At 38.2% G+C, this 27,001-nt stretch overlaps 1 protein-coding gene across 1 annotated transcript; it reads left to right on the top strand.

Moving 5' to 3' along the window:
* The first annotated feature begins 2,426 nt into the window (after positions 1 to 2,426).
* Positions 2,427 to 23,682, top strand: LOC110838320 (pancreatic triacylglycerol lipase). The gene is made up of 11 exons (XM_022081428.2): positions 2,427 to 2,680; positions 5,412 to 5,628; positions 7,478 to 7,724; positions 10,906 to 11,068; positions 14,572 to 14,675; positions 15,410 to 15,534; positions 16,798 to 16,938; positions 18,715 to 18,813; positions 20,011 to 20,122; positions 21,675 to 21,802; positions 23,211 to 23,682. The coding sequence occupies exons 2-11, from the start codon at positions 5,412 to 5,414 to the stop codon at positions 23,291 to 23,293; spliced, it is 1,419 nt and encodes a 472-aa protein (XP_021937120.1). The 5' UTR covers positions 2,427 to 2,680; the 3' UTR covers positions 23,294 to 23,682.
* Positions 23,683 to 27,001: the final 3,319 nt, after the last annotated feature.

Here is a 27,001-nt window from a genome sequence, read left to right as displayed (position 1 = left end):
ATCTTAAAAGGACTATGTTGTATGTAGGAACCATATGGTTTAGAACAGGGACAAGTGACTGTCTCTGTTAACATACGAACTAATGTTTGTGTTCCAGTAATTTTTTTAAGATTAACGACTGTTAGCTTCTCGAGAATCACACTGCTGCATGGATTTCAAAATGATTTTGTGGGTGGCATTCAAGGTATAAGAAACTCCTCTTATCATTGAATTCTGCATACTTCTCTTGTGTATATTCTGGATATGATTTCGTAATGAATTTGCTTCTATTGCTAATGTTTTTTTTGAGTAGACTTACGCAAGTGTCATCTTATGCTAAAATTTCAATATTTAATGTGAAATGCGAAGAAATTTATGATTGGTTAAGGTAACGACGTTAACATGTGCCGCTTTCTCAAGGTCAAAAATGACGTCCCACCAAGCTAAGTGTATTAATGTACGTGCATCTTTACAAGTTCATATCCAGTAATTTGTAAGTTCATATATTGAAACAAAAATTCTAAAAAAATAGTTTATTACCAGCATTATTGTCTTCTGCCTTTGCTTTATCTGGTGTTCATTCTGTTGCGAGAATCACCAGGTTTTGAGGTTACAGTCCCAATGTCCAGCCCGCCTTTGGTCTTGATTTGTTTTCATTGATGAAAGGCTAGTTCACCGAGATTAGAACTTGCAAAGTGACAGATTTATCGCGCATGCGCCGAAATGCATAGGGTCGGCGTAAAATTAAAATTAAAAATCCTGGCAGCATATCTAACCACGATAATTTTAATTTTAAAATGGAAATGCCTTCTTTAAATGAGATTTCTACATAGTGCTGTCGTTGGCATAATTATATTCATTACGCCTATATTAGCAGAGTTTTCGTAGTGTTACTGGGCGGAAATTCGACAAATGTTTACATTTCTTATCAAAAGTTTATCATAGGCCTAATCATCCAATACACATCGTTTAATATGATCGAAAAAATATTATTATTATTATTATCCTTAACCCAACATATTTACTGAGACTTGAACCTAGGGCAGTTTTCGGGTTAGAGTGTAGTTCCTGTAATCTCCTCACCGAAACAAACAACTTCGATCGTGCAGAGTTTCCAACATACAGAGACCATCCTCACCGAGTTTCGAACCAAAGACGATTTTCTGGTTTTTGACCTTTATAGAATCTGTCTCTGGTTTCAAGGAATAAGTGTGCCAAGTTTGGTGCAAATCGATGTATTTGTTCTTAAGCTATAAACGAACATTCACACGCACGATTTAAATTTTATAATTAAAATAAAATTTCTTCAAAATAGAGTAAAAAGTACGCGCCATATATTTAAACAAAAACACTCATGTGCTATTATTTTAGGGTCACGATGTGCTAGACAGGGCACATGTGCCATGTGTTGAAAAAAAATCAAAAGATAACATAAATAACTTTTCCCTGAACGCATTTGGTTAGTGGTACATTTAATGTGTTAAATTAGAATTAGCGAAAAAGGTTGGCAACCCCTGCTATAAGGAATCTGTACAAAGGGACATTTGACCTGTATATGAGAGACTAATTATACATTTTATCATATCATAAACCAGTAGTAATAAATTAAAAAATAAATTAATAAATAAAGGCGTTGTGGACCTGAGACATTTTATATCATAGTTTATTTGAACAGTGAGCCAATTCTCATAAAGCTGACAACTTAATTTGATCTTCAGGTGAAATAGATTCTATGCTGGATCGATGCCGAGTAACTTTTAACATAGAACATAACCTTATTTATTGATTTGTATGGTTTTGAAACTTGATTTCTCAAACATGAGAATTAAATACATCGATGGTGTTTCAAAATATGATGTTGAGAACATTTGGACCTGAGATGGAGGACGCAACACGAGGCTGATAAAACCTACATAATGAGAAGCTTCATAATTTATACTCTTCACCAAATTTTATTAGGATGATGAAAAAGGAAGTGATGGGCGAGACATGTAGTACACATGGGAGAGACGGTAAATGTATACAAAATTTTGGTCAGAACACCTGAAGGAAAATATGTGAGTGTAGATGGAAGTATAATATTAAAATGGATCTTGGATAAATAAGGTTCCAGTATTGACTGGATTCATTTGGTTTATGATAGGGACCACTACGGGGCTGTCGCAAACAAGGGCTTCGAAAAGATGCAGAGAATTTCTCGAATAGCAGATCTGGATTCTAAAAATGAATCTGTATGACATGTTCATTTTTAGATAATCCGCATTCTTTAAAGCGTAATTGAATGAAGGCTACATAAAGACGAGAACAAATTGCGTTATTTACTTTCAGTATGCTTATCTTATTTATCCCGAACGCGGAAATAGAACTAACTTTTTCATCTTCCTTCCTGGCAATTAGCGAGGCCTTGACATACGCCAGCGGTTTGCAGGAGTGGTCTACAAAAGGCTTTATCACAGAGCAGTAAAATTGACTTGCGCTCCGACACATAAATTCAGTGACGGAGTGAACAACATTACATCATCCCGCGAATCGACGTGATACAAAAGTCTGAGTTACTTGAAGCGAGATGACCATTTTCAACCTGCTACTCGACGGTAACTTGATGGTAGTGTAATTGAGAATTCTGCTAACAGATAGTGCTGAAAAGTGGGAGCTTCGCGTTGACATTTAGTGAACTCTCTTCAGCTGACTCTCGAAACCGGTAAGGATTTACTTTAAAGCTTTTTGTAAACATTTTAAACTTTCGCCTGCTGTAACAAATTCCACGGTACAATGCTTTTTTAGGACATCAGCTGCTTAAGAACTCTCTCGAAACCATTACCACAGATATCCACAGTTGAACTGAATCCAGTTCGGAAAATCGTAAGATATTTTTCGAACATTCACATCTTTCACCCATTTAAGCGCTGGCGTCGCTTTTCTGCAAAAACAAACAAACAAAAAACAAAAACAAAAAAGAAGAAGAAGAAGAAGAGAGAGAGAGAGAGGAAAAGAAAAAAAAGAAGAAGGAAGGAGGTTCAGAAGCAAATGCAGGACAGCTTAATTTATTTGTTCTTCTTTATTACGCCGTCTCCTTTACAGGAGGTTGGCGACATTTATGAACAGGATCCTTCCATCCTTTTCTCGGACTGGGACCTGTTCATATGTTTTTTAGGTGGTTTGCCATTGCCTTCTTCTGTGTGTGAATGGAGTAATTGTAGGGATGCCACGGAGAAACCGGGGAAGCCCCGGAGGAAAACTCCGTGTTGCCTAGACCAGTGGTGTTCAACCTGGGGTTCGCGTACCCCCGGGGGTACGCGAAGACATCTTAGGGGGTACGTGAAATTTAAAAAAAAATTATTTTATGATAAACACTGAATAATCAGTAATTTAATTTATTTTAGATGTAGATTATATACTATGTATAACTTGAATTATACACCAACAACTTTGGGGGTACAAAGTTGAAGAGAAATTATATCTGGGGGTACGCGAACAAAAAAGGTTGAATATCACTGGCCTAGACCACGGCCTTGCTCAATACAAGTTATAGATTCGAGCACCGCCGGGAATCGAACCCGGGACCCCAGGATTGCAAGGACAGCGTACTAACCGCTAGACCACAGGGTTTCCCCCCCCTGTACATGTGATATATGTTCCGTTAATCTCACTCTTCTTGGTTTAACACTCTAAACAACAAAAGGCAAAATAAAAGAATGGCATGAGGAATAATCACGATTTTATATAATCTTATTTCGTATTTTTTTTTAATTACACCATCAAAATTGAAATGAATAAGCCTTGATGTGCTGAAATCCTCGGCATTGAACAGAGATTCGTTTCATAAATCATTACCTGCTTCGTAACAATCAATGATTGATAAAAATTATTATAAATATTTTAACATTCTTGCGGCCAACGACAAACCAAGGTGTCTGTGGGAATTTGTTGGCTGCACCTGATGTAAACTGTGCCTATGGAACAAATGTTTATATTTTAGAAGCCATGTGACACAGTGACAGACAGCAAATCATTCTAACACCATCTTTGATACACGGGAAATGATGTATAAGCTACAGATAAGAGGATAATTTTAAAACTAAATAAACAGGACGTGAGAATGTGGACTGAATTCATTCGACTCAGGATGGGATCTGTACCAAGCTTTTATGAACATGGCAATGAACAGTTGGAATTTCGTGTCATGCCGATAGATTTATTAGATTCTCAAGGTTTCTCACTGTAATTAATACAAACTGAAGTCACAACTTTCGAATAGAATTGAACTGGACTGGAGAATCAGGAGAATAAGAATTATTCCTCTAGAGGCTTGTGGTTTATGTAATCACAGCAATAACAGAAAACCACAAAAAGAATGATAAATTCATTGTGATCATTATTAATGAAAAACGATCACGGTAATACAATGAACAATAAATGCAAAGAACTCGCTGATTTATAAGAAAACGACAGAGCAGACACAAGTGTCAATTCTGAATAGATACGTTAGTGACGTCATGGAATTCACCCCGGAATTTCACAATAAACTTTTCCGCTGCTGCGAATTGTCGTGGTTTCTAAACTGATGTGAGTGATAAATTAACCTTGAATTTTAAGGATTTTCCCCACATTCTTACACTTTGCATCTAGACATGTTAGAAAGTAATTCCTTTTATCTGTTCAATGCCATTTAGCATGTAAACCAAGAACCACAATGCTGACGCTAAACTTTAATGACATGACCAGGTTTTGCCCTGTTTCTTAGGTTCAGGGATAAAAAATGTCTGACACCAACACACACACATACTTCAAAAAGTATTCAGCCCCTAAAGTAGCCTAATGTGGTCTTTAAAACGATTTAAAGCGATTAAATTTAAAATTAATAACTAGTATAATGGAAATGTACCAAATTTCATCAAAATATGCCAAACGACCTATGTAATATAGATTTGAGATTCTCACGGTGGCGAGTATAAAGCTGACTGTCTTCTGGGATATTCGCCGTGTAGTCTGACGATCACCCTGATGATGAAGGCAGCAAGCATCTAAGAAATGTCAGTAAACTTCTGTAAAGATTACACGGCACTACAACGCACAGGACAGCAATTTTTATTTTGACCTCTCCAATAGCATATTTATTCCCATAATATAATGACCCTAATACAAACCCTATAAATCCAAAACCAAAACAGGATCGGTAATATTCAAGTATGTCATACCGAATTTCATCCAAATCGGTAAAGTAGTTTGGGAGATATTGCTTGCGGACAGAAAGAAATGATGAAACTATTGGATGATTTTCATTACTTCACAAAACGAATTATTTTATTACGAAACCTACAATAATCGCTAAACGTTCGGGGAATCTCCAGTGTTAAACTTTATCACAGAATGTGGTAATGCTGCAAATCTCTAACCATCTATCCCTCTGCTCCGTATGTTTTTGCCCACAGATGACAGCACTTGCGTTGACGCTACTCACTTTTCTGGCGGCGCTGCCTGATGGCCTCCAGTTCGAAATCGCTGGGGTTGAAGTTGGTAAGGGGCGACTTCTCATGAAAGTCTACTCGGGACTCACAAATGGGCTTCGCCAATCCAGGCAGATGCCCATCGCCTCCCAGAGCCCGGAACACTTGGTCAACAAGGAAGAAGACTTTGCGGGAGACGCAAGTACGATCTTCGAGATGTGGTAGACTTTGCCACGTGGTGCATGCGACTTTGTTTATTCGATGCTGGTCTTTGGATTGAAACGTCGTGTGGACTTCTATGTGGATACCGACTTTCACAGATTGAGGCAGTATGTTCCTCCGAAATGGTGGTGGCTACCTACAAGTCTACATGGTGTTACAACCTAAAAGACCAACATCGACGTCTTCACCGGGGTGAGAACCCCAAATTTCACACATTATTTTTAGTGTTCTCTCTTCGTCCTTCGTTCTTATATTTTCCACTCCTTCCTAAAAATCGAATTTATGTATTTGTATGTCTATCTTCCTGTCTAACTAATTATCTATCTACATCTATCTCGAAACGCATAAACGTATAACGAATAACGATATGGAATAATTGCAGATCACCTGGTTACACGAACAAGTACCATGAAATTTAGAACAGGGAAAGCTGAAAATAGAATATACTGTATTATAACATAATATGAAAAAATATATAGGCCAATATACAGAATGACTCAAAAAAGATGTATACACACTTTCAATTAATTTGAGTTACTCGAAGCTCAATGGACCTTCCGCCATTTTGCGTATCTGAATCATGGGAAAATATATTTCTGCGTTGTAAGCGTAGACCACGGTAGGTTCCCTCGCAGACACAAACGGAAATGGATAACAAGGGTATACCCCGCATTGTAATGTGTATACATCCTCATGGAACACGTAAATATACATGGGGAATACAATATATGGTATGAATGTGTTTTAATGGTCAATAAATCTGTCATATCATGATGCAGTTGCGCTACAACTCTTATCTGGTCTTGGCTTCCTGCGAGGTTTCCTGGTCGTGAAGTGTGCATTTATGAGTAGTGAGTGACCAGCCCACTGACTAAATCTATCATACGAGGTGCGATCGAAAGGTTTTCAGACTGCGCGTATAAAAACCCGTACACTTATCTCAGGTATTAAATTCATCCATCACCCTCGAAGTAGTTCCCCTGGGAGTGAACACAACGATCCCAGCGCCGCTGCCAAGCCTGGAAGCATCCCTGGAAATCTTTCTTTGTCAGCCTGTCAAGCACCATCTGCGATTCTGCCTGAATCTCTTCTATCGTCTCAAATCTCCTTCCCTTTAGCTGAATTTTCATCTTTGGGAAGAGGAAGAAGTCACACGGAGCTTAGAAAGGAAGTTGGGGTCGGTTCTTGCAAGATCTTTGAGCTCCTGACAAATGAGAAGTCGATTCTGCTTCTGGTCCTCATACAGGATGCGTCGCATGTGGAGTTCTTCCTTTAGAATCAGCTGACAGGTCCCATAGCCTATCCCAACAATGTCGCACAAGTCGTTGATGGTACGACGTCGATGTTCGTGAATGGCCTGCCGAATCTTCGTAACATTTTCGGGCGTTGTGCTCGAAGATGGTCGTCCAGAACGCTCGTCATCATCGACAGAGGTTCGGCCATTTTTAAAACGTGAATGCCACACAAAAGTTTGTGCTCGACCCATTGCGGACTCCCCAAATGCTTGCTTTAGCATTTCATAGGTTTCCGTAGCCGTTTTGGCGAGTCTTTGGCAAAATTTGATGCACACGCCATTCCGAAATCGCAGGAGGGTCGGTGTAATGCACTACCAAAACGCCCGTAACTAAGAAAGAAATGCTAATTCGATGATGCCGGCTGGCACACTGATTCACTATGAATGTAGGCCGCACCCCCTAGCGGCGGAAGCTCGTAATACATCCGGTTCGCCCTATATTGACACAGTCTTGAAACTTTCCGATCGCACCTCGTATATTGATATAAATAAAAATATATCTATTCATATATCTGCCTATCTACATATTTTCCAGACGCCCCACTAGATGGGAAGGAGACTGCAATGTGGCACAGTCTTCTGGACGAAGTTCTGGAGGACGTGGACCAATTGGACGACACTATTTTTGAAGACGAAGAAGAAGTAGAATTAACGACAAGAGGTGAAATTCCGGAAACTGTGGACTGTTACGGCTTGCCTGAGCCTATTTCTAAAGCACTTCGTTTCTTATTCAGAACGAGTCGAAAAGAGACAGTCAACACACGCTACTTCCTGTCCACTAGGTAAGTACTTCCGCTTTTAGGTGTTTATGTTGTTTGTATTCTTAGAAATATCCTTTGTTTACGCGCTGAACATCCTGACAGCTTGCACTGCTTCGTTTGCTTGATTATGGTTGTCGGAAATCCTTATCTGCGATTTGCACTCCATTTGTAGTGCCATATTTATACATTCAAATCCATTTATGTAATTTCACATTGAAATAAAAAGACCGAAAGACCATAATCGCCAAGACTTTTATTGATAAATATTCACTTAGGAACGTAATACTCATTTCTGATAATGGTCGCATCGAAAAAAAAGTAGGGGAAACTGGCCTAAATTACATAATAAAAATTTAAATAGGTTTAACACATTAGAATTGATCTCTGAATGTGTGACTACATGCTTTCTGTAATGTAAATATGAATAAATATTTCTGACACATGCAACTAGTCTTCGTATAAAAATTCTTAAGTAAATATTATCGAAAGGTCTACAGTTTTTTACTCAGTTGTATGGTGAAACAGCTATTTTTTAAAGCCCTCCACAGGTCCCTGTCCTGGGCCAACAAAATCCAGTCTCCTTCAACTCCTATCTCCCATAGATCCCGCCTGAGATTATCCTCCCATCTACGTCTAGGTCTCCCCAGAGGTATCTTCCCCTCAGGCTTCCCAACCAATACGAAATTATGTTAACTAAGGTTCATCACCGAATTAACCAAAGCCCTCCACCGGACCCTGTCCTGGGCCAACAAAATCCAGTCTCCTTCAACTCCTATCTCCCATAGATCCCGCCTGAGATTATCCTCCCATCTACGTCTAGGTCTCCCCAGCGGTCTCTTCCCCTCAGGCTTCCCAACCAATACCCGGTGCACACCTCTTGCCCCATCCATGCGCGCTACATGCCCCGCCAATCTCATTCTTCTCGACTTAATCACCCTGACAATATTGAGGGAGGAGTACAAATTTTTAAGCTCGTCATTATGCAGTTTTCTCCATGTCCCATCGTCTTCTCTCCTAGGCCCAAATATCCTCCTCAACACCCGATTCTCAAACACCTTCAATCTGTGTTCCTCCCTCAGAGTGAGAGACAATGTTTCGCACCCATACAAAACAACACGTAAAATTATTGTTTTGTATATTTTAATTTTAAATATGTGGGCAATCTGAGTGTAAAATTTAAAAATTTCTGTCTGTAAAAAAGAAAATGACTGAGGGGTGAGTGTCCTAAGTTGGTGTACAGAAGTTGGATGAGATCCCGCCATTTTTCATTGTGGTACAACACAGTTTCTTCTAGCCAACAGAAATACTTGATTGAGGCCATAGATAAATATAACACCCAAATTTTAATAGCATTTTTAAATTATTAGACGCGAAGGGATGCCTTTCAGAATTTAATAAAGGAAAGTTGCCTAAATCGTACCACTTGACAGTTCTTTCCTCGCTCAAGCCTCATTACAAAGTTTCTTGACCTTCTTGACACATCGATCGATATATTGGGCATGTTTCGTAATGTTTCTGGATTTTTAAAAATAATTCAAGTACATTTCTACGGCGGTTTCATAAATCCTTTCAAGTGGTACAATTTGAGTAACTGTTTTCCTAAATCCTATCGAAGTTGCCTCCTAAATCTTACTTCTACATGAAACATACAGAATAAATTATGCTTCTTAAAGGTCCCTTTTGGTGCCCGGAGACTCATTACTACCTACCACAGGTAGCCATCGATTTGCGTCGGTCCAATTTACGCCGATTCAGAATAACGCCGATTTTGAAACTAGAAAATAAAAAAGTGAAAAAATATATTTTCAATTCAATTCTTTATTATTATTTGTGTGCTGTATCAACAGCCTGATGGCCAATTACAGATACAGCACAGAGATGAGCTCATGAACACAATAAAAGCATAAAAGATAAAACAAGCAATATATAAAATACATTGTTACGGAGGACATAAATACACAAGAAAATTGCAACTAAATATATTAGGATATTTGTAAAAATAATTTAAATCAATTAAGTAAATTATACTATTATAGAATGTGAAGAAGTGTGACAATTTTCGTCTCGAATATGTCCAAATCCCTGCAGACAACATTAGCAGCTGATGCGCATCTAGCAGAAGGACTGTTTTTGATCAAAGGGCTAACACTGAACATAGAAAAATCTCTCAGATTCCGAGCAGGAATGCGGAGACCGACAGCTTCCAGAAGGGAAGGACAGCATTTACTATTATTCATAACATTTTACAATGTATCTCGTACTGATTCTTATACTAAATCGTAATTCTTACATCGCTGATTTTGAATAAAAATTATAAATACAGTCATCTCTGCAATTACGTATGTTTTGTTAACGCAAATTTGCTCCAATGAGATCGATGAATCAGTAAAAGCTGTTTGTGAAATGCAAACTTTTGCATATTCGAGTTTGCTCTTATGCAATTTCATTCCTGGCGCTTTAAACTTTCAAAGGACTAATTTAATCTCTGCGGAGGTACCGGGGTTATTTTTATTACGCGATTTTCTATAGGTCGGCGTCTTACATGAATGCAACTATCGCATGACAGCAGAGATGACTGTACAGATCAATCGCGGGGACCAACGAATTGCAGATTGTAAGTGTATAAAATATACTTTTTAAATTCCCTTTATTTTATTTATGTTATTTCAGAACTTTAAATTACTCGTCAATGTTTGGGTGCTGGGAACGCATGTCATTGACTTCCATTATAAAAGAGTTTCAATTTACGCCGATTCCGTTTACGCCGGTTCGTCCAGGAACGTATCCCCGGCGTAAATCGAAGGCTACCTGTAATTCATTTACCTAAGATCCACTTTTAGGTGTGTCATAACATTTTTCGTAAGAATGGGATCTTGAATCGCATTAGTGTAATAAATTAAGGTCACTATTGGAAGACCACATCAATGACCTGGGGTCGCATTAGCGTAAGAATTATCTAAGACGAAACTATAATTTCGGAGCACATTAAGTTATGACCAGTAGTTGAAAAAGTTGAGTCAGAAATCGAGGCTAGTGTGACGATATAGAATTTATATTCTTGTTCAATAAATTAACATAACAGCACAGACAAAATTTGGAAGTTTTAGCCTGACATGGCTTCGTTAGTGTTTATGAATGTTTATTTATTTATTTATTTATTAACGTCTTATTAATAACAATAACTCTGGAACTGTTGTTACAGAAAACAACGAGAAAGGGTAGAGCTGAAGCACGACACAGATTTCAGCCTGAATGAAACAGATTTCGACCCTCGGCGCATCAAGACGGTGTTCATTGTGCATGGATTCATGTCTAATAGTGAGATGCAATGGGTTAAAAACTTGTCTGACGTCATGCTGGATGCAGTATGTAAAACATCTTTATCCCGTATATTATGTCTGCGTGTATACTTCTCCACTCCCTGATAAATACTAAAATAACAGAATTTAACGGAGCTTATTAAAATATGATACCAACTTCTTGAAAAGTGAAACTAAAGCCATTTAGAATCTTCTGGATTGTGATGCAATGAGAACCTAAAATCTCATACAGTTATGAACTATTATGCCTCACTGAGTAACTTACCAAGCGTTCCTGTATTCTAAACAGGATTAGGTGGGTCTTCCAGCCGTCACTTGACTTTACGAAAGGGTCTCACAGGCAGCGCTGTGGATTTGCCAGCCAAGGGAAGCTTGCTGATAATTTCGTGTGCCACAATGCTGCCCTAGTGATGTCAAACACTGACAGTGTAACCTAAGGGCATGGAGGGTGCGAGAACCCCTCCCCCACCCCTAAAATATAAGATATGGAGTATGACCCTTCAGAAACTTAAGATACCCATTATAAAAGTCAGACAAAATAAAATATTACACTGTTCGTTCTAGTATTAAAATTATATATACAGGGTGAGTCAAAAGTATGTTTACAAACTTTGTGTGCGTGTTCCAGTATCAAAAATAAGAAAAAAATGTTCCTATGAACATGGGGTCGCAAATGTTTTATTTTCGAAATAATTGCCAAAAATAAGTTTCAATTAATGACCTTATGTCAAAGTGAATCCAGCTTCCAGCAAAGATTTTCAGTTAACGTTTGGGCAGGAATTGTTAGCGACATGCTTATTGGTCCACACATGCTTCCATTGCGTCTAAGAGGACTTTCATATCGGTGATTCTTAAGAAGACACTTGCCACGTCTCCTTGAGGATGTACCACTGAATACAAGAAGACAAATGTGGTTTATGCACAACGGAGCCCCAGTACACTTCTTCCGTTGCGTCAGAGATCATCTCAATGAACAGTCCCCTCAGCGACAGATTGGACATGGTGGGCCAGGGGCATGGCCATCGAGGTCACCGGACCTGACTCCATTGGACTTTTATTTGTGGGGTTACTTGAAGTCCGTCGTTTATGCAACACCCACAAACAATGAAGACGACCTATGGGAACGTGCAGAATGCATGCCAGATGATTCGAGGAAACCCTGGTGTGTACAAACGAATACGTCAGTCTTGTGTACGTTGTGCTCAGGCATGTGTGGAGAATGGAGGACCAACATTTGAGCATCTGTTGTAAAGAAACATCCCTGTCCTTATTCGTACTTGGCAATAAAGTCATTCATTGAAACTTATTTTTGGCTATCATTTTGAAAACGAAACATTTGCGACCACATGTTCATAAGAACATTTTTTCTTATTTTTGATCCAGGAAGACGAACACAAAGTTTGTAAACATACTTTTGGCTCACCCTGTATAATTAAATAACGAGAATGACCTCATATCATGATTCATACTTACGTCTTTCAACCGGGAACTGCGAGTCAGACATCACCTGGATTCTTATTAAAAGACAAAGGCTCTGTTCATAGACGTCTTACAATTAAATCATGTTTTTTCTCTTTGTTCAACCATCTACTGCAAAAAGGACTTTTAATAGCCCCAGTTCAAATCAGTGCCTTATCATTAGATCTGTCACAATACTTAAAATTCTTTCCTATTTCATTATAATACCATCTTCCCTTAATTTTAAGATGTCATAAATTGTTTAGAAAAAGATTTACAGAAAAAAATACACTATCTCTTCTTAGACGCTATCAATATAAGACTGAGCCCAATTAATTTTCTGTGTCAGATATTCACAAATTATACAAATTTTGTTCTCGTTCTGTAGAACATAAAACAACATAGCACAAGTGTACAATTTTTATTTAACATTTGTCTACTGGTGTAACAACACAAGCAAACCGAATAGACATTTAGGGCAGCATATTTTATTTTATTTATTTTTTGTTAAATGGAAATTAATTTTTGCTGCTCTTTTGTTCGTGAACTACAGTACTGGGATTGTCTTCTACTTCCACCATTACAAGATCACGAATTCTATGATTAGATAACACAATATTTTATTAGTTTTTTTACTGTTGTCGTAAGCACCAATGATGATTTTCGTTACAGTGCATGAAAATACTGTGTTACTGATGTTGATGAAGTATTGAAAATCTTGATTAGCTCAGTCAGTATAGTGACTGGATGATCGGGGTTTGATCCCTGACAGGGGCAGAAGAATTTTCTTCTAGCCTCTGCATACAGATTGGCTCTGGGGCCCACCCAGCCTCCTCTCCCATGGGTACCGGGGGTCCTTTCCCCGGGGGTAAAGTGCTGCCAAGATGTGACGTTGACCACTCACCCCTACCTAGTGTTGAGGCAGAGAATGAGTAAGAGCTATACTTTCTCTCCACCTGAGTGCCTACATGGCATGTAGCAGGACAGTTAAAAAAATAATGTTTTTATCCGAGGGAAACTAACTAACTAGATGGCTTACGGAACTCGAAGGTGCATCATCGAATTAACCAAAGCCTTCCACCGGACCCTGTCCTGGGCCAACAAAATCCAGTCTCCTTCAACTCTTATCTCCCATAGATCCCGCCTGAGATTATCCTCCCATCTACGTCCAGGTCTCCCCAGCGGTCTCTTCTCCTCAGGCTTCCCAACCAATACCCGGTGCACACTCTTGTCCCATCCATGCGCGTACATGCCCCGCCCATCTAATTCTCCTCGATTAATCACCCTGACAATACTGGGGGAGGAGTACAGATTTTTAAGTTCGTCATTATTTATCCGAGGGAAACAGGAGTTAAAATTTCTCATCAATTGGAACAGCATTTTAGACTTGTACCAGCCATGGCCAGGTTATGGTGAAACTGTGCGTGCGAAATAATACAATTTCGTTGTAACGTATGAATTTAGGCTGCACTGTACAATTAGGAGTGAGATTTTACTTTAAAACTAACATTTACTTTTATATTCTTTATGTCCTTTCCACAAACTGGCAGGTTAGGTTTGCCTATCTGTCAGTACGTTTCACTTTCAAAAGTACTCACTGGATTCTGATGAAATATGGTACTGGTGTATAGACAAAGTTTCACTTCGTTATGCGAAGTTCATATCTAATGTCTATTATCAAACAAATTCATAAATTATATAAAGTACAGATCTCAGGAAGATGCGTAACTTCAATTTGAAAAAATTCTAAAATGTTGAACACTTATCAAAACACACAGAAAAATGCATGTGAAATATATCCGAAACAAATGAACATAACGGGCAATGTGTTACGTATAGTACAGTCAGTGTCTGGAAAGTGTGTACTTTATTGGAGTACATCGCTCTAGGAAAATTCATACTAAATTTTAAAATGTTTAATGAAACTTCTTGACAAATTTCATGTATAGATTTTACAGTAAAGAACCCTTCTTAGTTTAGAGACTGCCTGCCTTTTCCAAAGGTTTAGAATTCTTCTACTTATTTTGATACAACTGTGAATTCTCTACAAATACTGCAAATATTACATTGTCGTACTCTGCCGAATACAGGTGGATGCCAACGTGATAGCAGTCGACTGGAGTGGTGGGGGTGGTAATTGGATGTACTGGCGAGCAGTGGCAAATACCAGGGTCACCGGAGCAGAGGTCACCAAGTGAGTAACTCTACAAAATGGCACACTTTATAAAATTAAAACTCAAGAGACGTGACGCAAATCTTTTATTTCGTCTATGGAAAAGATCAAAATATATAAAAGCTATACCCCAGCACGAAACTTAAATATGAAGGCGATTGATTACTGAAGGGTTGTCCAGTGAGTGGTCATAGGAATTTAATCTGTTGACCTTAATGTTCAGAATCCAACTTTATGACCTCCCACATGAATGTGTTTAATCGCTCCTAATGTCTGAATTATGGTCCACCTCAAAATGACCAAAAACTGACTTACACTGCCCAGAATAGTAATAAATTAAGCCATTCATGTATCATGATCCAGTTCTAAATCTAAATATCTTTTAATAATCTATAATAGTGACTGGGTAATAATCACTGTTCTAACCTCAAAATCAGTCAACACGTGGTCAGTCAAGTTTTGCTAATCATCAACCACTAATTCAACTCAATTAAACAAGCATCTTCAATTTACATCGTTCTCAAAGTGAATTTTCTCAACAATGCAAAGTTAAACTTACAAAATCTTCAAACTATAAAATTCCATAAAATTCATAAAGATTATACGAAATTAATAAAATGCTAAAAAAATGAATCAATACAACAATTTACAGTTAAATCAGATAAATGATTGGATCCAGTTAGGATGTACATACTACATTTATTTCTTATAACCTCATTCTCAACATCGATCTTAATTCTGTATCCTAATTTCAGACTAATAACAAATATGATGGAAGCAGGTTTGAAAAGTAGGAGTATCCACCTAATAGGCCACAGTCTGGGGGCCCACATCTGCTCCTACATCGCTTCACATCTTGGTGGAGTTGCCAGGATCACAGGTTAGAAGATGGTTTCAATTATGTTACCAATTACGGCTTCCAGTTCCTGAAGATGGCTGTCTTCTGGGTTGTTGTGCTGTGCAGTCTGGTAGAAATTTACTGACATTTCATAGGTCCTTGCTGCCTCCATCATCGCGCTGATGATGGAGGCAGCAAGGACCTCTGAAATGTCGGTAAACTTCTACCGGACTACATGGTGCAACAACCCAGAAGACAGCAATCTTCAAAGTGACCGCCGTGAAAACCTCAAATCCTAAACAGCGTCCAGCTTATGATGACAGAAGGACAAAATGTCTCCCTACATGTATTCTTTCAACTGATTCTTAGAGTGGCATAACTGAACATCAAATAATACTCACTAAATCCAAACCAGTATAAAAATTGACAGTGGAACCACGATTCCGGAGAATCTGACGTAAATACGCAAGCGCAGAAGTAGCGTTAAGTGCGATGCGCCTTTGTTTGTATAAATAAATGTTTGTAGAACCTAAACCATTTGTGATATGTAAAATCTGAAAACAGATATGGAAAGCTCAAGAGGTAATACATATTTCGTACGCAATATGTCCAGATCCATCTCTTATGGTTTTCGAGAGGCGGGTGCGTAACGCGCCAGATGCACTGAAAATTGTACGCATTGGTTCATTAAAATTACAATAAATGTATAAACAATTATAATTACAATAAAATACATTACAGATTCTTAAAGCCCCTTATTTACTGATCATTTTACATATAGGTTACATTACCCTTACTCTTACCATTTCTGAGGAATGAACATATAAAGGTGACTCGGCGCTGGATCTTACACGTCTTCGTAACTAACGCTGTTTTTGCCGAATGACCCTTCCGTATAGACGCATTTACGTCAAAAAAATTACGAAAAATAAGGAAAGTAGATGGAGAATAAAACTTTTATTGACAATGGTACATGCATAATCATTGTAGTTGCAATGAGTTGAAGTGGCAAAATTACGTATTCATGTTTTGGAGGAACTTGCTGCTACCTTCTTTGGGGTTAAAGATAGATGTGGCATGAAGGTGCTGCAGTTATTACCATTTCAATATGGTAAGATACTCAGAAGACAGTGCAGTGTGAAAAGCTCAGATCCTGGACAAACGAATGTGTTTTCAAATTTAAGTTCTCTGGAGTTATTTATTAAAGTTCAGACCCCAGAAGGAACATGTCTGTTTTTCATTTATGGAAGCTGTACATGAATTTATGTTTTATGAGAAGATGCTTTAATTGAAATTACGTATTAGGACTGGACCCTGCACAGCCGTGCTTCCAAGCCGACAGTCCTGATATAAGGCTAGACCCAAGCGACGCAGAGTTCATTGACGTCATCCACACAAATGGCAGGGGACTCGTGAAGGTGGGACTAGGACTGCCAGAGCCCATAGGTGAGTTATATCCAGCTCTTGGGCATAAAACAGCTGTAATAATCTGTAAATGTTCGTATTTTATGATACGCAGTGAACATGTTCTGACAATTACATGAATTGTTTCAGCCAAAACAAAAAGTGTTTAGCTTAAGGTCATTATTTGCCTAACATTCCAAATTTTCATCCTGAGGTGTATGCAAATAAAAATATATGATCACTGTTTGATATAAACACTTAATAATGCACATATCAATACTTCTTTATTCTTCCAAACAAGTTTTTGGACCTTATGACTTGTTCCAAGGCTTAAATTGGACATTTCATCTCCTTGTGGGAATCTCAAGTCTCATTTACGTGACGTAAAGGCGCTTGGGGGGAGTGGAGGTATAGCTCCTCTCTTTCTTGACCTCGGCACTAGAGTGGTCGGCATCACGCCCCGGCCGGCTTTACCCTCGGGAAAGGACCCCGATACCCATTGTAGAGGCTGTTGGGTGGGCCCCAGAGCCGGTCTGGACGCAGAGGAAAAAATCCTCTGCCCCCCCCCGTCGGGGATCGAACCCCGGTCGTCCAGCCCGTAGCTAGTCACTATACTGACTGAGCTATCCCGGATCATCTCATTTACCAGTAAGTTTGCAAAACAGAGCTTGTCATAGAAATGAAGAGACATTGTTAATATATGTCACTTTCACTCATTTTTATAATCTCATATTACTTCAATTATATTCCCCCCCCCCCCCCCCCCGATTGTATACAAGTATTCTCACTTCTAATTTTATCCCAATGTCACTCCACACATTCAACTCAGAACTCTTTATGTGGTTCACCAATTAAACTGCACGCACATCAACGCCATCTAAGTATCGATAAGAGCAGATTACAGAAATGAATCATTCAGGAATCAGATCGTAAGGTATGGACTACATTCATTTTTGCTCAAGATACGTAGTGACCAATGACAGGCTGTTGTGAATATGGTAATGAACATTCAAATTACATTTAAGGCAGTCCCGAAGAAGGGCAGTGCGTCATGGAGTTAGTTAACGGGCCCCATTTAAGTGGCTAGAATCAACAAATTCCACATGTCTTTTATTATATATATATATGTATATCTTATTGTATGCGCTGCACAGCTCTGTGCAGGAAAAAGTCAACTAGAGCCATTATCATTCATGGTGTGTGACAGACTTTGATGAGCGAGAATATGCCTGGATGGATCCCGCTATGAACTCAAGACATTTTCTTATTTGTAATAAATATGTTACGTGGCTTCAAAGTTCCTATTCATACAAATAATAACCTTTATTAGTTGTGCAAAAGGGTGGATCACAAAATTCAGGGACTGACTTCTCATTTTTCAACACTGTACAATAATACATAACATAAAGACAATAAACCATATCATAAAATAAAATGATTTGTTTTTCTTATTTCAACTCGGCGAGAGGGAACATATCAGTTGCGGAGTAAAACGTTAATGTGTGTACACACGTTTATAGCAGCTGCACCATCGTGAAATGGCTTACATTATGAAACCTGTGTTCATATAGTCCAATCCTATGTCATTACTATTGGATTTATACTTTTCTAAGAAACTAAAGTTTCTTTGACTGTTATGCATACACATGTTGGTGGATAGCCAGCCAAGATATGGGGGGCGAGGGGAGGTAATGGCACATGTGGTATCTTGCTTCCCCCTTGCCCTTCTCTCTCTGTTGTCTTACTGTGACATAGCTTAAGTTTGCAGATATTTTGCGTCAAGGATACATAATGGATCACGGCTGTTCTGTTTTGCAGGTCATGTGGACTTCTACCCGAATGGAGGAGCTAAGCAACCTGGATGCTCCAAGAAAAGGAATAAACTGCTGTTGCCAATCATCGGCTTTATCAAGAGCAGTGAGTAACCCTTGCCGCAAACAGGGTAATAATTAGCTTTGATAAACTGCTAAACAGTGAAGACGTAACTGTTAAATCATAACAAAAACACTGGCACTACTGGTATGTCAACAGGAAGTAAATACAATGAGACAAGGAGTTCTTAATATTAAAATGTTATTTATTGTTAGCTGGTCTAAAATAAATATATTAATTTATGATGCAAACATTTCCAAGCACATTAGGAAACTTTAACTTAAGTGGGCCCTTCTCATCATGGCATGCTGCATGATTGTAGGAAGATGGCTTTCTTCTGGGTTTTTGCGCTGTGTAGTCTGGTAGAAGTTGCAATAACCCAGAAGACAACCATCTTCTGACCCACCGCTGTGGAAACCTCAAATCCTGCATGATCGTAGGAGACCGCCTCCAGACATGGAGCATAAATGTGAATCGATAAATCAATAGTCACTGACAGTCAGCAAATAATGTTCTTCCTCCATTGGGTTTCGTCATCTTAAAAAAATTAGTCATGTTCTGAAATGGATTCAACTCTCGACTTATCACACAGTCCATTAAAACTCATGACACCGCGTCCAACTGTGGCATTCCTGTTCCATAACATGAAAGATCTGTGCCCTCACTGGGTACACTATTTTATATGGGATCTAAAACTGAAATTTGTCAAGCAAATTTAATTTTGTGCCTTGTCTGTTCATGTTGCCAACTGATAAATATGAAACTTCTGTTACCACTGCTTAAATCTTCTAAATCAGTGGTATTCAAACTTTTTTTTCACGTACCCCCAGATATAATTTCTCTTCAACTTTGTACCCCCAAAGTTGTTGGTGTATAATTCAAGTTATACATAGTATATAATCTACATCTAAAATAAATTAAATAAATTACATTACTGATTACTCAGTGTTTATCATAAAATAATATATATTTTTTTTAAAGTTCATGTACCCCCTAAGATGTCTTCGTGTACCCCAAGTTGAATACCACTGTTCTAAATCATTTGTCCAATATTCATGCAATTAGGTATAGGTAACCTATTCTAAATGTTCTCTAGTAAATAAATTTAGCCTGTCTGTTATTACCAGACAAACATGAACGTCCCACTGTGAATGTACCCATATATGATATATTATCCAATATTGGTTTATGTACCGTATTACAGCGATTATCTCAAAGAGCATTCTCTGTCTGTTGTACCAGGAATAGAGAAATCAATTTGCAGTCATGGTCGTTCTTACATGTTCTTCATTGAATCCATCAAGATGGTAGATAAATGCTCCTTCTGGGGTCACCGCTGGGACAGGAATGAGAGGTAACAGTAAAGTAATTTCCCTGAAAGTGTGAGCTGATGTCTGCTATGGTAGTTCATAAGGTACCCATGGATAAGAAGGGTCAGCTGGAAATAAAGCTTACTGTCAGCTTTGTCACCTTTCAATTTACAATTTTCCACTTTAATGATTAAGAAGGTGTAGTAGACGCTTTCCGAAGGATGTTGTCTTCTGTCACTTTAGTAACAGGCTCTCACCTTGAACTTATGTCCTTACAGAAACAACTACCTAGAATCTTGTGCATTAATCCCAAACTTTATTTAGAACTGTCCCTGAACCACAATTAACTCATTTGCTTCCATGAAATGACAGAACATAACTAGCGTGGTCTGAGGCGTGGGTCTTGTGCCGCTTGGTCACTGGGACCGTGGGTTCGAATCCCACTCATGCCATGGATGTTTTTTTGTGTTGTGCTGTCCTGTGTACAGGTAGAGGCCTTGCGACGGGCTGATCCCTCGTCCAAGGAGTCCTACCAAATGTCCATAGATCAAGCCAAATAAAAGTTGGGGACCCGTAAATGGTAACGGAAAATGTAGAAGACATTGTTAAACCGGAAAAAGAAGAAGTAAAAAAAGCTATCCTGCTATACGCCTTGTAGACGCTTGGGGGGAGAGGTGGTATAGCTCCTACTTATTCTTAACCTTGGCACTAGATGGGGGTGAGTGATCAAAATCATGGCCCAGCTGTACTTTACCCCAGGAAAGGATTTGGTACCAATTAGATAGGAGGCTGGGTGGGCCACAGAGCCGGTCTGGACACAGAGGCTAGAGGAAAAATCCTCTGCCCCCATCGAGGATCGAACCCCGGTTGTCCGGTCCGTAGACAGTAACTCTACTGACTGAGCTACCCTGGCTTATGAATATTGTTATATGCATAATTAATTGTCCATCTGTTCACAACATGATACAATCTTAATAGTGTTCTGTACTATAATAACACATAAATTACAGTGATTTCCTACATATATAACTTCAGAAGAACTAGTGACACTTTATCGGTAATTAATAAGAAATGATTTTTAAATTTTAACATAACTAAGGAAAACCATTAAAAATTAATCAATGTAATTAGCCACTGGACTGAGAATAACAAAGAGGAGCGCTAACTGCTCGACTGCAATGTTCAGAAGGCACTTAACGATTACAGATAGAATAACTGAAATTCTTTGTTCACATTCTGAATTTCTTACTGAAACATTTAGCTCTTATTTATTGTTTTAAAATCAATTCTGGTATTTTTCCTCACACATTATCCAGAATTGTTTGAGAATGTGTACTTTACACCAGTTTCAGAAGTACTGTTATATGACAGTACAAATGAATCGCTGGCCAGAATCTTGCATTTATGAGACATGAATCTAATGTCAGCATACATCTTATGCTATTTCATCACTTCCAGTTTAAACACACAAAAGCAGAAATAGAGTTAAATAGAAAGTTACGTGCTACCTTTCTAGCAACGAACAAAATTACAGCTGTATTAAGAATGTAGCACAGACCTGATGTTCCTGACATCTGAACTGGTTTCTTTGTTTAGCAATGCAAATGCTGCAGTGCAAGCACCTTGCAATGCTGCCAACTGCACTGAGATGGGTATTGAAGCAGACATCTTTCCGGCCAGAGGCAGTTTCTATGTCGCCACCAAGGATAAAACTCCATACTGCAGTAAGTGAACTTTCTGAACTGCATGACATTTGGTAAAGGGTGTTATTTATATGCTGCCATCTTAACAGAAATACTGGCCTTATTTGTGATTTAAAATAACTACAAATTACATAAATTAGCTACCAGTATTTCTATTAAACACAATTTGTGTGAGCGGGAGGTACAGCCTCTCACCTTCAGAGATGTAAAAATTCATAAATAATGAGACAGAAAGTATCACATTCTAATAGATATGTATGACCTAAGTTGTTAAGAGAAAAAACATGGTAATTACAACTGACACTGAGCCGATTTAATATGAGGATTACAACAGTCCTCACGTTAAATCGGTTTGATGTCAGCAATGCATACTGCGTCTGCAGATTGCAGTTGGAGGGAACAGCCCCCTGACATGAAGGGCACCACCAAATATATGGAATATGGAGTCTCACAATCAATAAGGGCTGGCCCTCCTGTTTGGGGACTTGGAGCAGATTACCAACCCATCACTGTAAAGACTATCATGTTACAAAATGTGGCACAGGGTCCAGTGACGGGTTTTTTCAAATGCATTAATGAACCTACTATTACCAACTATTAGCTTCTTGAAAAGGACCCAGCACTATGGAGTTCAGTGCTTGTAATCTTCTGTCCCACTAATGTTAAATCAAGGAGTTTAAACTACACAGAATGTTGGATTTCAACATTCAAATGGACCTTAATAAAAATATTACTGTAACAGGAATCCTAAATATTTGGATCCTAAAGTCAGAGTTAGTTACTTAGTTCTATCCTTATAATTTCTTGTGTTGTACATGCCCATGACTTGAAATGTGCCAAATACCTTGATATAATGTGGGTTTCGGGGGACAGCTTCAGTACCCGCGTTATATGTGAAAATGACATTTATCTAACATAAAACATGTAATTGTATTGGGGGACATGATCACAGCTGTGGTATATATGAGTCTGCAGTATAACGAGGCAAGATATATCAAGGTTCCAATGTATAATTTTAAAAATTTGCATCTTTACAATGTTGACACTTTTCAATGCAAAATATATTTAATACAAAACTGTTAAATATATTTATAACCTGTCACCATGGCAAATTCCATTCACCTAGCCACATGATTCATCATTTAATGCCACAATGCCAAAAAGTAAATTATAAATTTCCTGTAGTCTCGACACAATTTTTGTTTTACACAAAAATAACACAGAAGTGTGTTGTATCAGCATTAGTGTAAGTTCTGGCTAGAAAATTTGCATGGCCGTCATGTTGGAATCAGTAATGGCCAACAACAGGAAGAGTAATTACAGATGTATGTAAAAGTTATGGTGTTTAACTTCTATGCATGTGCACCAAATTTATTGTATGGGTGTGGGCAGAAGTAGTACACTTCAAGTTTCTTCAATTTGTTTTCAGTCCAAGATCCAAGAACTGACAATGAAATGGTCACCTCCTTGTCCGAACTATATAGAAGAGAGAGCCGCATACACAGAAACTAACAAAATACATGAAGATATAACAAATTAAGTATGATTTGAGGTTATTCTGACTGTGAGTACAGAGATGGCTGTCTTCTGGGTTGTAGCACCACGTAGTCTAGTAGAAGTTTACCGTTTCAGAGGTCCTTGCTGTCTTCATCATCAGGGTGAAGCAAGGACCCTTTTCTACCAGACTACATGGCACTACAACTCAGAAGACAGTCATCTATGTGACAAATTAAAATTACAAGTGACTGTAAGATGCACTTCATTAAAATGAACTTTTGGCCTTGTTCTTAGTTTATCATATCATCATGGCTTCCTTAAATGAAATGAACTTTGTATTTTATTATCACTTATCTTGTCATAATTTCAATGTATTTTAAATAAAACTGTGACATAAAATGTGATATATCATGTTTCATTTTTAGTTACATAACCAATCTTTTGTCACTTATTGTGTAGCATTACACCATCACAGTAATTATAATTACATTATTTAAAAGGTGATGCAACATAACCTCTAATGGGACAAAAGATGATTACTTATTCTGAACTGGAAAACATATGAGAAGAGTACATAAGGCCTATATCAAGGTATTACCGTGGATTTTTCCTGGAATACCTAAGAAAAAAACATACATACAGTCACAACAGCTAGTTCTCTGACATTCAAACTGGGTACCTTCCTGTTAAAATTAGTATGCATTACCACAGAGTTAAGGTCAATTCACAATATCAGTAATGTGTCAGTTCTGTATCAGTGATTGATATTCACATATTTTCAATGCTCTGAATCAGTGAGCTGCAATTTCTTAAGTTTGAAACATGAGGAATGCAATTTCTGTCAAGGGACAGCCATCAATGTGTTACTTTTAGATAAAGGAAGGAGATAAAAGTTATTTAATTTTCATAAAGTGGACATTGGTTATATCACTTTCCTGTTTTATTTTGTGTCATTCAGCCATCCATCCAATGGCACTACAGCCCAGTTCTGGGCCTTGGCCTCCTCCCATGTGGGAGATTTCTTTGTCCTTGAAGTGTGCATCAGTGACAAGATCACTTCCTCTATACAATTTGTACTCAATCCTGATTTGTCTGCTACAGCCATCTAGTAGAGAATAAGGAGACACATGGGTGAGAAAAGGCCACTGAATTTTGCTTACGAAACATCTTGTTTCATGCTCAAAAGGTTCTTTTACATGCTGTAAATCCATGATATTGGACCGCCAGCTTTACTTCCCCCCTGAAGAAAGTTGTGTTACAGATTTTTGTCACCCTTAAAAATCCATCGACCTCAGCCGGGGTCAAACCCGTGAACCTTGGGTCCAGTGGCGAGCATGCTAACCACTAGACCACTGAGGGTGACCATTTCTTGTCATATTTCTTTCCATATTCTTTCAGTATACATAGTATCCATACGCTTTGGATGTGATATGTAATTAAAGGGTTCTCCCAATTTCTCATCACTGATCTTAAATATATGAGGTTTACCCTGTGAATGCTGCAAGTACATGGGAATCACTGATGCTGAAGGCTAGTCACATATTGGTTCAGTAAAATCAATGTCAGTTAGGTACAGTCAAATATCGCCACCAATGTCATCGGACAGCAATGCACTGACACTGACAACTGCACACCAATGTGTTGGATTTGTGAATGGTTCTATTTCAAATATATTCAATGATGTTTCTATGTCAGACAGCACACAGATGGTACTGATACAGAACTGAAATATCACTGAGAAGTGTAAATCGTCACTGACCTAACATCTTTATGAGAACCTGATTCTCTGGTAATAGAACACCTGCTTTGTAACTAACCAACATTCGTGTAAAAGAACCCAAAGGTAAACTAATACCTTGGGTTTTATGGTTGTCTATGTGTCCCTATGAAGTCAAGTCAAATTGCGTTACAAAAGTTCTACCTCAAACATGAAGGAACATTTATAAAACAGACATCCAATGATCTCAGCAGCAAGAATGTCACATCTCATATTTATAAAGCTCAGATAAGTATCAGATTATTTGAAAGTGTTTAGCTGTATTTGCAACCAGAACTGTAAAAATAAACTACTTACTCAGCCTATCTGTCTGTGTGCCTGACACATGTTGCAGAGGCTCTTTGAGGAAAATATGCATGACTTGAAAATTCAAAATATGAATGAACTGTAATGCAATGAGTACATTTCCTAATCTACATAACATTCAAAGAATCACCATTTTACATTACCTTACATTTCTAACATAGGAATTTTAAGCTGTAACCATAAAGAATACCCATTTAGTATACCGACTTAAAAATAATTTTTGGGTTAAATGAAATGCATATGCCAGATGGCCCTAAGAAATTTCCACATATGACAAAACCTTTGCAATAAATCTCTGCAGCTGTGGGAACCAGTTTAAACTCTGACCAATAAATAAATTCATACCTGATTCAGGTCAAGTTGTCCATGTTTATTAAAAAAAGAAAGGAAATCCAAGTTATTTGGGGGAGAAAAAACAAAACACATTTTGTATTTTATACAAAACTCCCAGTCAATCAGGGTGATTAGAAACAAAGAACATAAACCATTTAGGATTGTTCTCATGGGGGTGAGTACAAAGATTTTGAGGGTTGTAGCACCACATAGTCTGATAAGTGTGATGATGAAGGGAGCAAGGACATCTGAAACACAGATAAACTACCAGACTACATGACACAACCCAAACGACAGCCATCTTTGTCACAAAACAATTTGTTTGGGTGTTTTTTTATGTTTTGTGAGATAAATCTATACAACTATAACACCTTTCTTCTGGGGTCATCTGACTTCTTTGTGTCACATTTGAAAAAAATATTCCAAATTAACTGACAAAAATAACAAGTATTTTCTTAATGTTACTGTTACCATAAGAACTAACAACACCCCCACAACTAGTACACAGGGACTATTTCCTTAAGCAGCATTAACCAGTTGATCTTTGCAACAGAAATATGTTGAGTTTCTTTTGAGGTATTGACCAATTGGCCTACCACTTTTAGAACTTGAAGATTTGGTACTTCGTTCCCAACCACTCACTATTAGGCCTTAAATTGTGCCAGATGACTCCAGTCCATACCCTCATATAACATTTCTTGATGGGCAACTTTAAATATTATTATCCTGCATGTGCCTATGTCTCTCCAGAGGTATCTTCCTTTAAGATTTTTCAACTGATAACTTCTATTCAATCAAAGACCTTGACAGGCCTAAAACTTCATAGGAAGAAGATAAAGACTTATGCATTCCTAATCATCCCTATTTGTGCTAAATGGCTGCCTTCTGGATGTAGCGAAGTGCAGTCTGGTTTACCGTTTCAGAATTACGTACTACCTCCATCATATCTTTCACAGAAAATATTTTCCCCTTTTAATTTTGACATAATCGGTGGCACTGTTACACTGCACTATATTTTGTGCACCAAAGGACCTATAAAACACTAGCAATGCAAGCACACGCCTTAAATTGCGCGGTCTACTTCTGCAGCCTTAACGTAATAATTTCACACACGATAGCATACAAGGACTGAATCATCTGTCCGAACGTGCTATCGCTTCGCGCGCAGTACCTATCTCACCCACATGTGAATGGTCATTCAACTCTTCATTCTCCTACCGGTGCCAGTACCTCCGACCAGTAACTCATCTCGGCACTAGTAAATAGTTCAAAGCTATAAAGTAACCGGAGCCGTTTGATCACACACT

The sequence above is a fragment of the Zootermopsis nevadensis genome, unplaced genomic scaffold (assembly GCF_977971745.1).
Source record: "Zootermopsis nevadensis isolate Lab colony 2312 unplaced genomic scaffold, Znev_1.0 Znev_ptg000009l, whole genome shotgun sequence".
NCBI classification, from domain to species: Eukaryota; Metazoa; Arthropoda; class Insecta; order Blattodea; family Termopsidae; genus Zootermopsis; species Zootermopsis nevadensis.
This window is presented reverse-complemented; position numbering and strand designations above follow the sequence as displayed.